Consider the following 12952-nt stretch of genomic DNA (forward strand, 5'->3'; position numbering starts at 1 on the left):
TTCCTTCCTTTTTCTTCTAACATTTTTGATTTTTGGGTCCTTCAAATAATGTCCTAGAATTCAATTTATTTTCATTTTTTCTTTGTTCCTTCTCACAAAATTCTCGAGTTTTAACATGTCATGTTTACTAAATCCAATATAGGGAAATTATCCAGCTCGCTCTCTTGGTTTATTTGCATATCCCTTTTAATTATTAAGACATCAGCTGGTTTCTTTTGTATGTCCAATGCAACACCTTTCCCATGAAATGTTTTTCTTCCTTGTGTTAAACTTGACAGTACAAACACCACATACATAAAGGTAAAGGTTCCCCTCGCACATATGTGCTAGTTGTTCCCAACTCTAAGGAGTAGTGCTCATCTCCGTTTCAAAGCTGAAGAGTCAGCGCTGTCTCTGTGGTCATGTGGCCGGCATGACTAAATGCCGAAGACACATGGAACACTGTTACCTTCCCATCAAAGGTGGTTCCTATTTTTCTACTTACATTTTTACATGCTTTCGAACTGCTAGGTTGGCAGAATCTGGGACAAGTAACAGCTCACTCAGTTACACGGTGCTATGGATTCGAATCGCTGACCTTTTCTGATCGACAAGCTCAGCGTCTTAGCCACTCAGCCCTTTGCACATACATATGTTTAAAAAGCACTATTTATTACTTATCTTACCTTCTCCAGAATAATCTATCAGGTCTTGGTTCATTTCCCTTCAATTTGGAGTATAGCCAAATTTGGAGGTCATTTCAAGTGAACCACTGTAGTAAAACAAAATGGGAAGGAAGGAACTCTTGGATGCAGAGACCAACATCAATCAAGGAGGGTAGAATGAGCTTACAAGTCCCATGAATTATTGTATTGCTTCTTTTTTTAGTTCCTCTGATTTGTTCATTCTTCCTTTCCAGTAAATGCACCCTTTAAACATACTTAAGATTAAACATAAAGTTTATATTTAAACCTGGTTCATTTCCCTCCCTCCCACAATAAAATATGACTTCAGAGAATGACTGAGCAGGGTTTAATACAAAATATTTCAGCACTAGCCAGCTACAAAATCCAATATCAGATACTACAGACTTTTTAACTAGACTGGCTGAAATTGAAATGATAAATATGAGGCCACGCACAAACTGTTTTTGAGTATTTTTCTATTTATCAGGAATCAAGTGACCTAAATGGCAAAACAGAGTATATAAGTGGAGATACAGTGAGGGGGAAAATATTTTTAATGCTATTATTAGTATTTCAAGGACTTTTAAAGATTATATGCCTTTTTCCTTTGAGCTGTTTTAAGCAGATTAGTCAAACTAAGTGGATTGTAATTATCCAAGGTGAAACTGATCTGGGAGCAAAGCCTTAGACCCATCTGTAATTGAGAAAAGTTTCATGAAAGCATGAATTAATTTAATTGTACCAATATGATATAGTTGTTACAGAATGACATTTTCATAGGCTGGTGTATTGTCTCCTCACAAAGCCCCATTAGGATACTGCAATTGATGGGAAGAATCTATTCCCTAGAGCTGAAAAAGGTTCTGAAATTGAGAAGTACAATTGCCTATCCATAATAGAATATGAAATAGACTTTGAAACAAACATTGTGTCTTAGCCCCATTTTGTCTTGATGTAATATACATAGATCTTTCTCACCAAGAAAGATCCTTGTTCCTCAATGAACCTACCAGGACTTAGAATTATGGTAGCAAACACTGGCTCCTATAGCTCAGCTGTAGTAAGATTTGGGACTTTCTCTCTAGAACAGGTTTCTAAGCTCTGCCTTCTAATTAATTTTTAGTGTTGGTTCCATTATTTTTGGATGAGAATTACTTCAAGAGTATAGAAACATGGAAGCACATTGATGTCACACCGAGTTGCAAAACATAAAGTTTTTTGTGAGAATGAACCGCACCACTATGCTTGATTGGACTGGAACGTGACAGAAAACAGATTTAGAAGTCACAATAAAGAAACTATGGAAAACACTTCTATGGTTTGTTCACGCACTCCTAATTTTGTTTATCCACTCCTATTAGGAAAAGGAGTTAAGTGACATCAATAAAAAGTTGGCATCTACACATTGCTCAAACATGAACCTTGAAGAAATGTTATTGTTGCACATGATTGCTGTCAATTGTGCATAATTTTTTTACTTCTAATACTCTATTTCCTATTTCTTTACCATATATTGTGAAATTGACTATTTAAAAACAATGTTTGTGATGTTTCATAGCTTTGGAACATCTGTTTAAAATACTATACATAGGAACCAAACATCTGAAAAACATTTTAAAGGCCCATCTATAATATTTCACTGCACTGAATGAAATAGCTTCTTCTTAAGCTGGAGTTGTGAATCTATAGAATTTTCATACTTGCTCTTTTTCTGTTTTCACAGAAGACTCCTTCAAAAAGAGGTATGACACTGGAGCTGTGAATGTGCAGGCTATCATTAACAGAAATATAAACAAATCATTTCAAAGAACTGTGTCAAGAAAATATTACTGTTTATTGAAGACCTATTGCCAAATTGATGAATATATCCATATTTGAACCCCAAAGTAGTATAGCCTTTATTGTCATTGTACAAAATAAATACAACAAAATTGGTTATATAAGGTGTATATAATGAGCCTTTATCTTTCCAAACCTGATGGTGGTACTGATTTATTCCTCTAATGTGACTAGGCCTGAATAGGCTCAATGTATTACTTCTAGGAATACCATTAATATTTTTCCTTAAAGAATGACAATGTCACTCAAATTGGATATACAGTATAATTACACTGTTATGTGAGAAAAGGAGATTCACATATAAAAAGAACAAAACTGAATCATTTTGGACAATCAGAGTCACTCTGTCTAGTTGGATGGGCAACAATTAAATTTAATAAATAAATAAATCTTCAGATCCATTATCTTGGTCAAAACTTGGTCAATATTCCTTCACTCAGACTGGGGGGTGAAAATCTATGCCCCTCAGACATGGCTCGCAACTTGGGGGTCCTCCTGGATCCACAGCTGACTTTAGAACATCATTTGTCGGCTGTGACCAGGGGGGCATTTGCCCAGGTTCGCCTGATGCACCAGTTGCGTCCCTACCTGGACCGGGAGGCGCTCGCAACAGTCACTCACACCCTCGTGACCTCAAGACTGGACTACTGCAATGCGCTCTACATGAGGCAGCCCTTGAAGAGTATTCGGAGACTTCAACTCGTCCAGAATGCAGCCGCGCGAGCGATTGTGGGTGCACCCCGGTACACCCATGTTACATCTATCCTCCGCAAGCTGCACTGGTTACCGATCAGTCTCCGGATACGCTTCAAAGTGCTAGTCGTAACTTATAAAGCCCTTCATGGTATTGGATCTGGGTACTTGAGAGACCGCCTGCTGCCAATTACCTCCCACAGACCCATTAGATCTCACAGGGTTGGCCTCCTCCAGGTGCCATCTACCAGCCAATGCCATCTGGCTATTACCCGGGGCAGGGCCTTCTCTGTGGCAGCTCCGGCCCTCTGGAATGAACTCCCCGCAGGGATTCGGACCCTCACCTCTCTCCAGGCCTTCCGAAAAGCCGTCAAAACCTGGCTTTGCTGGCAGGCCTGGGGGTGATGAGTTCCCTCCCCTCTCGACATGTATGGTTGTGCGACTGTTGCTTATTTTTATTATTTGTATTTCATTTTTTATGTTCCCCCTTTTCCCCTTTTGAATTGTTCGCCGCCCTGAGTCCTGCCGGAGAAGGGCGGCATATAAATAATAAAATTCTATTCTATTCTATCTTTCTCTCAGAGAAAAGGGCTGTCCTGAGATTCACCTAGGCCAGGATATGGAACTTGGAAAGTTTGGTAATTTTGTTCCATGGAAAAAAAGATTGCTTGTTTATACTTTACAGAAGTCATTGAATATTTTCAAATAATCTTTAACGAATTATTATTTTTAATTAATAACCTGTTATGTATATTTCCCCCTTCATATTATTCTTGCTTCCAATCATATTTTGGATTGGTTGTCAACTTCAAAATCATTCATTCATACATACAGTATACTTGCAACAGGAATGAGGTAACCACAGTTTTTTTTTAATGCAAATACATTCAATATCTTAAAAGCATTTGTAAAATTGTGACTTGACAAAGGTAACTAGATCTAAATGTATTTCCAACATTTCTAGAACAAAAGCTAAGGTCCAATGGAATATTTCTATTACTGGGATTTTGATCAACACAAGATTTTTGTGGGGTAGAGAGAGGATGTGGCTATGTTCTCTCTTCTAAAGTCGCTTATATCTTCAGTATTTTGTTTTATTTTTTGAAAGATTGAGGAAACCACCCAAAAAGATTTGAACTGGTAGATGGGGAACCAGTAAAGGAAAGCTTTATTGCATAAAATTTTGGATTTCATTAAAAGTTCTTACTTCAAAGTTTTATTTATGGGACTCTTCTAAAAAGGGGAAGACAAATGTTATAAATTAATTGCGATTGTTTTTCATCATTGTGACTAAATTACAATAGTTTCCTAAATACACATGACTTTGTTACAAACATAATTTCCTTATAAATAGAAACTTTGGAACATATATATAAATAAAACTAGTTATATTTTAGAGAATTGATATAAAATCAAATATTACAATGTCTTTTAGAAATCAGAATGTCTTTATTTTATGTTGCCTGGTTTTACTTGCTGTGGAGTTCATACACGACCAGACACCGATTCTCCTGAAAAACTGAAATGTTGTTGTGTTGATGAAGAAATGAACGTCCGGGTCAAAATTCCACTATCCTTTCTTTTAAGGACAGGACTGTTAACTTTGGTGTGTGTGTGTTGCCACTCAATTCCAACATTAGAGTAACAATATAAGATTCCAACAACAGACAATGTTGCCCAGGGCCAACCTGTAAAGAAAAAAAAAGGGAGGGACAGAGAGAGAAAGTGACAGAGAATAGTAATGCATAAATTCCTACTGTCCTCATTTGAAACAAAAGGCAGAGCTGGTAAACATAATTAAGTTAAAACCCATATCTACATAACATGAATCAGGTGAGGCTTCATTTAAATCATGAAAGCTGGTTAAATGTACTATTGATTGTCCTTCAATTTTTAAAAAAATAAATACTGATTACAGCTGCCAAATAAAAGGAGCTTCTATTAAATGATAAATCTACAGGACAAGAAGCAGCTACCTGATTTTGCCTTTAAAAATCCATTTAGGTCAAATTATTCAGAATCAAGTTGGAATTGCCTCTAGTTGCAATGGGCAGCATGTAAGATGATAGATAGATAGATAGATAGATAGATAGATAGATAGATAGATAGATAGATAGATAGAATAGAATAGAATAGAATAGAATAGAATAAGTTTATTTATAGGCCGCCCTTTTCCCTGAGGGGACTCAGGGCGGCTAACAACTTATATGGGAGGGGGTACATACAATGACATATAGCACAATATATAATTAAAAGTAGAAAAACATTCATTCAACATTCGGGTGGGGGCGGATTATACTCTTTACCCCCAGGCCTGACGGGATAGCCAGATCTTGAGGGCTGTGTGGAAGGTCTGAAGGGTGGTGAGGGTACGAATCTCCACGGGGAGATCGTTCCAGAGGGTCGGAGCTGCTACTGAAAAGGCTCTCCTCCGCGTAGTTGCCAGCCGGCACTGGCTGGCAGATGGCACTCGGAGGAGGCCTAATCTGTGAGATCTAATGGGTCGCGAGGAGGTAATTGGCAGGAGGCGGTCTCTCAAGTACGCAGATCCACTACCATGAAGGGCTTTATAGGTGGTGAGAAGCACCTTGAAGCGCACCCGGAGATCAACAGGTAGCCAGTGCAGCTCGTGGAGGATAGGTGTTATGTGGGCGAACCGAGGTGCGCCCACAATCACTCGCGCGGCTGCATTCTGAACTAGCTGAAGTCGCCGGATGCTCTTCAAGGGCAGCCCCATGTAGAGCACCTTGCAGTATTCCAGCCTAGAGGTCACAAGGGCACGAGTGACTGTTGTGAGAGCCTCCCGGTTCAGGTAGGGTCGCAACTGGCGCACCAGGCAAACCTGGGCAAATGCCCCCCTGGTCACAGCCGACAGATGGTAATCAAAGGTCAGCTGTGGGTCCAGGAGGACTCCCAAGTTGTGAATCCTGTCTGAGGGGTGTAATATTTGGCCCCCCAGCCTGAGCGATGGAACACTAGCCAAATTATTGGGAGGGAAACACAACAGCCACTCGGTCTTTTCCGGGTTGAGTACAAGCTTGTTTGCCCTCATCCAGTCCCTAACGGCCTCAAGACCCTGGTTCATCACGTCCACCGCTTCATTGAGTTGGCACGGGGCGGACAGATACAGCTGCGTATCGTCCGCATATTGATGGTAACTTATCCCATGCCTCCGAATGATCTCGCCCAGCGGTTTCATGTAGATGTTAAATAGTAAGGGGGACAAGACCGACCCCTGCGGCACCCCATATGTTAGGGGCCTAGGGGTCAATCTCTGTTCCCCAACCAACACCGACTGCGACCTGTCCGAGAGGTAGGAGGAGAACCACTGCAAGACAGTGCCTCCCACCCCCACCTCCCGCAGTCGTCACAGAAGGATACCATGGTCGATGGTATCGAAAGCCGCCGAGAGGTCAAGGAGAACCAGGGCCTCCATCCCTGGCTCTCCAGAGATCATCGGTCAATGCGACCAAAGCGGTTTCTGTGCTGTAACCAGGTCTGAAGCCCGACTGGAAGGGGTCAAGGTAAGATGATAGATAGACAATGACGATGATGATAGATAGATAGATATAGAGATATAGAGATAGGTAGGTAGGTAGGTAGGTAGGTAGGTAGATGATAGATAGATAGATAGATAGATAGATAGATAGATAGATAGATAGATAGATAGATAGATAGATAAATAAGACATTTACAGTATGCTTCCTCTGAAAACTTCATCTAGAAGGCTTTCCTGGAATTAAGCTTATTGTCACTTCAGTATCGGCCTAAGATCACACTTCTAGATCTGAATGTCTATGGAGATTCTCAGTCATTCAGGTCATGGTTGCCACCTTTGGTTTCTAAATCTGAAATATCTAAATTGTTCCTTTAAATTTTGGATTCTCTTTTCTACTTCTGCCAATAATTCATTAAACAGTTTTAAAACCTGTAAGTTGCTTTGAGATCCCTTTGGACTATAAATTATTTAATTAAATTGTTTTGATTATTTCCAATTTAATAATCTTTGTAGCAAGGCTAGAAAAGGCCAGGCAAAGCTTTTGAACATTCTTAACAGTCAGTAATATATGTTTTACCTCCAGACTGCTTTTAATAGCACGCAGAATGTATTTATAGACGACAAGCAGGTAAGTGCTTCATTATTTTGTAACTGATGTGCTTACAGTTAAGTAAAGGTTAAAACTATTTCATGGCTGCCTACTCAGAAGTAGGCAATCTTAATATACTAAAATCTGTCATTTGCCTATGAGTTGGGAAAGAAAACTAAATTCAATTTAATTTAAAAGCAATTGATGTAGTCAATATGATTACTCTCCATTCTTCAATAATTTCTCCTCCTGACAAAATCAATTTGAGCACTTTTTGGGGAATGTTCTGCAGGCTATGCCAAATTGCACAAAGTCAAGAGCTGTGTATCCCTTAGTAAATATTCTGCCTACTAAATAATTCAAGGAAAGAAAAAACACCCATGATATTTTTTTTCTTGTTTCACATTCATATTCTAATTATAGCAAAGATTAGGGAGGTCTTTTTTCCCCTGGTGTATTAAAATGTTAAACGAGAAAGATGCACGAAGGCAGTAAATGTGAGTTGCTGTGTACTAACTGCTGCAAATGCATGTTTTATACTTTATTCACCTATGGAAGTTTAATATATAACAGAATTTGACTCCAGATTGAAATAATCAACTGCTGGACAAAGAATTCTAAGCTTTTATCCAGTTGTCTCCTTTTCAGCATTTTTTCCCTTCAAGGCTGAGAATACCCACCACATTTTAGCTAGAATTATACAGTATATAAGGCTTTTCTAAAATCTGTTGACCAAAAGCCATTAAAGATGTTAGCAACCAAAACAGAAAGGGAGAAACCTTTTAATGGATCTGTAAGTAAAAAAAATGGGAAGTAGAGAATAAGAATAAATGCTTTTTTCCCATGGGAGAAATAAGAATTGTATGGATTGATTTTTTTAAATTTGCTTATCAATGAACTAAAAATAGTACTAAAATAAAGAGATGGCAAAGGTTTCTTATCCTACAAATTGTTCAGGTTATTAAAATAAAAGTTTGTAAACTGCTCCAAGGACCTCTGCAAAGAGGCTTATTACTCCCTTGATGAATGTAGCAATCTATGTATGCAAAAAAGAACAGTTAAAACCACCATTTTAGCAATTGGCAGTATCCCATCAGTTGATAGGATTGATCCATTAAGCGTATTTATGTAATTGAATTGACATGAGATCAATTCATCAAACATGCCACCCTCACAGCCTTTCTTTAGTTGTCTCTTTCATCTTCCTCTGAATGGAAAACATCATCCAAAAAGAGATTAAGCGTGGAGTGACTTTGGTTTAAGCAACCGGGTGACTTTTCTGACTTTGGCACTCCACTAAGACTTTAGAAGAAACTTAAGCAAAATCAACTTTAAAAAAAATTAAGAAGTCTCTGGATGAAAGAATGGAAAAGGATGCGCGTGCATGTGCACAAACACACACACACACACACACACACACACACACAATGTGGGTCTCAAACAGCTGAATGATAAATGTTGTTCCATTTCGACCAATATATCATTATAGGTTTGCTTGCCCAGATCTGAAAGGACTAAATGTTTTGCATATGGCAAAAGCACTCTTGAAATAACTGCTGCTGATGCAGGGGTCGTGCAGTCTTGTGTTGTGATTATGGAGAAAGGTACATGATGTCATACAAGATATTAATGTTTTGGTGACATCGTCTAAGTTTATTAAAGATTCTTCCTTCTCCATATGTTATGTCTCCTTCCCTCAAACTAAAACCAGAACGCTTCTGACACCTGAAACGCTAAAAATGTTTTCATGTGCAAAATCCAAAAAAAGAGCTATACCATAACAAATTATGCTGCAGGTGGTCAGCTTCAGGGGTGGGTTCCTGTTCACTTGTGGGTGTGCTGTGCACGCGCACACTTGATGTGTGTTGTGCGTGCATGCGCCGTGCAATAAAAATTGCTATGTGCATGTGCAGAAATAAAAAACAAGAAGGTGGTGCCATAGGCACTGCCCAGAGAATCGGTTCGGGGACGTGGCAGGCCTGGGTCACGGCCAGTTCCAGCGACCCCGGCCACTACCGGTTTGGCCGAACCGGTCCAAATCAGTAGGACCCACCAATGGTCAGCTTTATATGCAAATATACATGTAAGTGAGGTAGTCTCAGATTGTATTTTGCTGGGTGCTTTGCCTGGATGTGTTCACTAATTTGGGGTTCTACAGTAGAGATGGCCGACAGAGCATATATATTTAAAAGCAAGTAATAATTGCAGCTTTCATAATAGCCTTTTGTACCTTTTCCCCTTAAATGATACTGGAAGATTGGTGAGCATGCTGGGAAGCTAGGCAGCAGGAAGACAAAGTGATAAAATCAGCAATATAAATAGATCTCAGAGAGGCAGAGGAGAAACAGAGGATCATGCTTTGTTCCCAGTCAGACAACTGTTTCATTTAGCACAACATTTTCAACTGACTGTCTGAGCTCTTTAAAGTTTCGGGCCAGATTTTTTCCAAGTCTACTTGGATATGCTACAGATTGAATTTGAGACATGCTTGTAAAGCACAGGGAATCTCACTATTGAGCTATGATAATTTCATTGGTGCAATTTTTTTTGGTTTTCCCAGAAAAAAAAGAGGAGTGGGAAGGAGAAGGTGGTTTTTTATTTAAAAGGCAACAGTTCTTCTGAAGAACCATATTCTCCATCAGTTAAACAGATAGATGTTGAGGAAAAACCTTTTCCCTTCTAGGAAATATGACTCTCTTGGCTGATTTGGAATATGGACTCAGGGCAATGGGCCTTATTTTCTCAGAACCTGAGAGACCAACAACATATAATGTATGTAATTATTCATAAGTAGATTCCAGAATTACACTCAGAAAAATCTGTAGAAGACCAAAAGCCAAGTGTTCTACTCTGTCTGCAGTGATGTTCTTGAGGTTGACTTTAAGAAGATAATGTATATTCATATTTAGGAGAGCCAATCTGCCCCCGGAAAAAGATAGTGGGAACACAAATTATAGTTTAGCTCTAGACCAAATTAGCAGAATAATAGCCTTTCCTTCTCCAGGAGACAGCCCAAGACAACACATTACACAACCATTTCAAGAATGAATTAAGAAATTTCATTCCCTAGTCCAAAAAATGATCAGGCCAGTCAGAGTCAATGGTACAAATCTATTCAGAAAAAAAAATATTCCTATACTTTGACATTTTTGACCAAGAAGACCACAAGATTGAGCAGTCTAAGGCTGTATAGATGAATGAACCATACTAAATGAACTATGTTGATTAAAAGTTTAGTATTTTTTTGCTAATTTACTTGAATAAAATGGCAAGCAAAACAAAAAAAAAATCTGAAGGTGGACAAAAGTTTTATCTTAGACATCACCCTGTCTGTTGGTTTAAAGAAATCTGCCTTTGTATTATTTAAGTTAACTAGATAAATGCATCAAGTGCTTTTATATTATAGAAATCTAGTAATGTTCTAGTATAAGCATGTGAAAATGAGTCAGGAAGGAGAAAACCTAACATACCAACAGGTACAAACATTGTGCGGTAAAGAAGGATGTGATACAAGATATTCCTGATTTCCCGATTACTACAGGAAGGCCTAGATCTGGTTCATTTATGAAGTTGCTTTATACCCTGTTTTCCCAAAAATAAGACCTCCCTGGATAATAAGCCCAATTGGGCTTTTGAACGCATGAGCTAAAATAAGCCCTCCCCCCCCAAATATTGCAACACAGCAGAAGCCATGAGGTGACTATGCTCACTGCCTACTGCACCTCAAAAATAATAAGATCTCCCCAAAAATAAGGCTAAGTGCTTATTTCTGGGGCCAAAAGAAAATAAGACCCTGTCTTATTTTGGGAGAAACACAGTATTGAACCAGTATTCTAGTTACTGACCTAATTCAATCTGTCTACTCAAATGGGCAGAGGCTATCCATCTCTTCAAACAAGTTTCACCCAGCACATTGTATTTCCTTTAAGTGGAGGTGTTGGGATCAGAAGCAACTTCAAGAACCATGTCTTGAAAAATGTTGACCCATTAAATCTGCATGAATCAGTTCCTCATTACTGCCCCAAAATTCTAGTAATAACAATGCTAACAAGATAATTCAGATATCCCTGCTCTGTTTGCCTATCAATGCTAATCTTTTTTTGTAATAAGAGAGAACTAGTCATTGGGTCATGCAGTTAACAAAGGAAAAATAGGAACCAGCACTGCTGTGATGGAGAGTCTCAGCTCTCATTAGAATGCAACAGGCAAAGAATGTATAGCATTGGAATGAGAGCTTGAATTTTCCTGCACTGCAGCATCTTTGGAACAAATATGTACAAGTATATTGTGTTTGAATTGTTTTAAGAGGAGGTTACTCCGAACTCTCATTTAAGATTTCCAGCGTATTAAATAAAGGCATTTGGAAAAAAAGATAAAACTGTTCTGAATTGGACCCATAAAGCAAGGTTCAATAGTAGTATGTATTTTTTTAAAAAAACCAAACAAACAAAAGATAAAGGAACCATGAAAAAAGGCTTTTCTAAGAAATGGAATGACCATTATGCTTTTCTTTAAAGATATCCTAAAGCTTTTCAGTAAATGTCTCATTCCAATATTGCCTATTTTTGAACTGATTTTCCAAGGCCTCAAGCTGACACCAGTAGTCTAATCTTAAATGGGGATGTTGTTCTACCACTGAGCTACAAAATCTTTGAACTGGTTTAGCAGTTCTTTTAGTTCCTGGATTAAAGAACAAGCAGAGTAATTCTCTCCAACATAAAAGTTCTCTGACATTTCTGGAAGCTTTGCTAGCAAGAGACCAGCTGAGTGAAAGCAGGAAAGAAAAGCTTGCTCAGAATTATTGTCTTTCAGGCTACATGTTTTTTTTTTCTGGATTGACAAACTGTATCTCTGATCTCAGAGGGAGAGACTAAAACTTCTCCAGGGAGCCATAGGAGTGCAATTTAAATGTTTGATTAACTGATAGGATCCATTTTTAAATTATTTGCTATAATAGCATAGCAGATTATAACTTTATTGATTGGTCAATTGACCATATGAAGAAGCATCAGCTACAATATAAAAGAATATGATAAGATAAACAACTTTATCTTGCCTCCAGAAGTTATGAATGCTCCAACACTGGAAGTTTTTAAGAAGAAGCGATTGCACAACCATTAGAGTTTCCTGCCTACAAGACCTCTAAGGTCCCTTCCAACTCTGTTATTCTATTCTAAATGTAAGGTCAGAAGACATAAAAGTAAGAGTACAGAAAAAACAAGATGAATAGAAATATACAAAATATGTTTTTAGATGAATGCATCAACTTTACATGCAACCTCAATATGTTCTGTAAAATGTGTCCATAGCAGAACAGTTCTGACTATAAACTTAGTTCTAATTACTATGTATGTGTTTGTATCTGAAGGAATTAGGCAAGTTATCATCCCAATGTGTAGTTCAATCAAATAGTCATGTGCAAGTACTGAGTCCTGGCTGGGATGTATACCGGTCGTTGGCCTTGAATAAGATGTGCACAATGTCTTCTATTTTTGAAGTGCCATAAACACATGTTCTCTCTACCATATCACTTGGCAGAGTCATCATATTTAAAAACAAAATCCAGCTGTGCAAACTTTGCTCTGGTAATGACCATCCTATGGTATTGACACAGACACTTTGTCAAGGATTTTTCTGTTTGAAGAGTAATTTTATTCTTGGTGAGCC

At 38.4% G+C, this 12952-nt stretch overlaps 1 protein-coding gene across 2 annotated transcripts in view; it reads right to left on the minus strand.

Moving 5' to 3' along the window:
• Positions 1 to 3851: 3851 nt before the first annotated feature.
• The window catches only part of HHAT (hedgehog acyltransferase), a 162060-nt gene continuing 152959 nt past the window's right edge, over positions 3852 to 12952 (minus strand). For both annotated transcript variants that reach the window (XM_032214920.1, XM_032214919.1), the window contains exon 12: positions 3852 to 4885. In XM_032214920.1, coding sequence (XP_032070811.1) covers positions 4683 to 4885 — 203 coding nt within the window. In that variant the 3' untranslated portion in view covers positions 3852 to 4682. The remainder of the gene's footprint in view (positions 4886 to 12952) is intronic.

Source organism: Thamnophis elegans, chromosome 4 (genome assembly GCF_009769535.1).
Source record: "Thamnophis elegans isolate rThaEle1 chromosome 4, rThaEle1.pri, whole genome shotgun sequence".
NCBI lineage: Eukaryota > Metazoa > Chordata > Lepidosauria > Squamata > Colubridae > Thamnophis > Thamnophis elegans.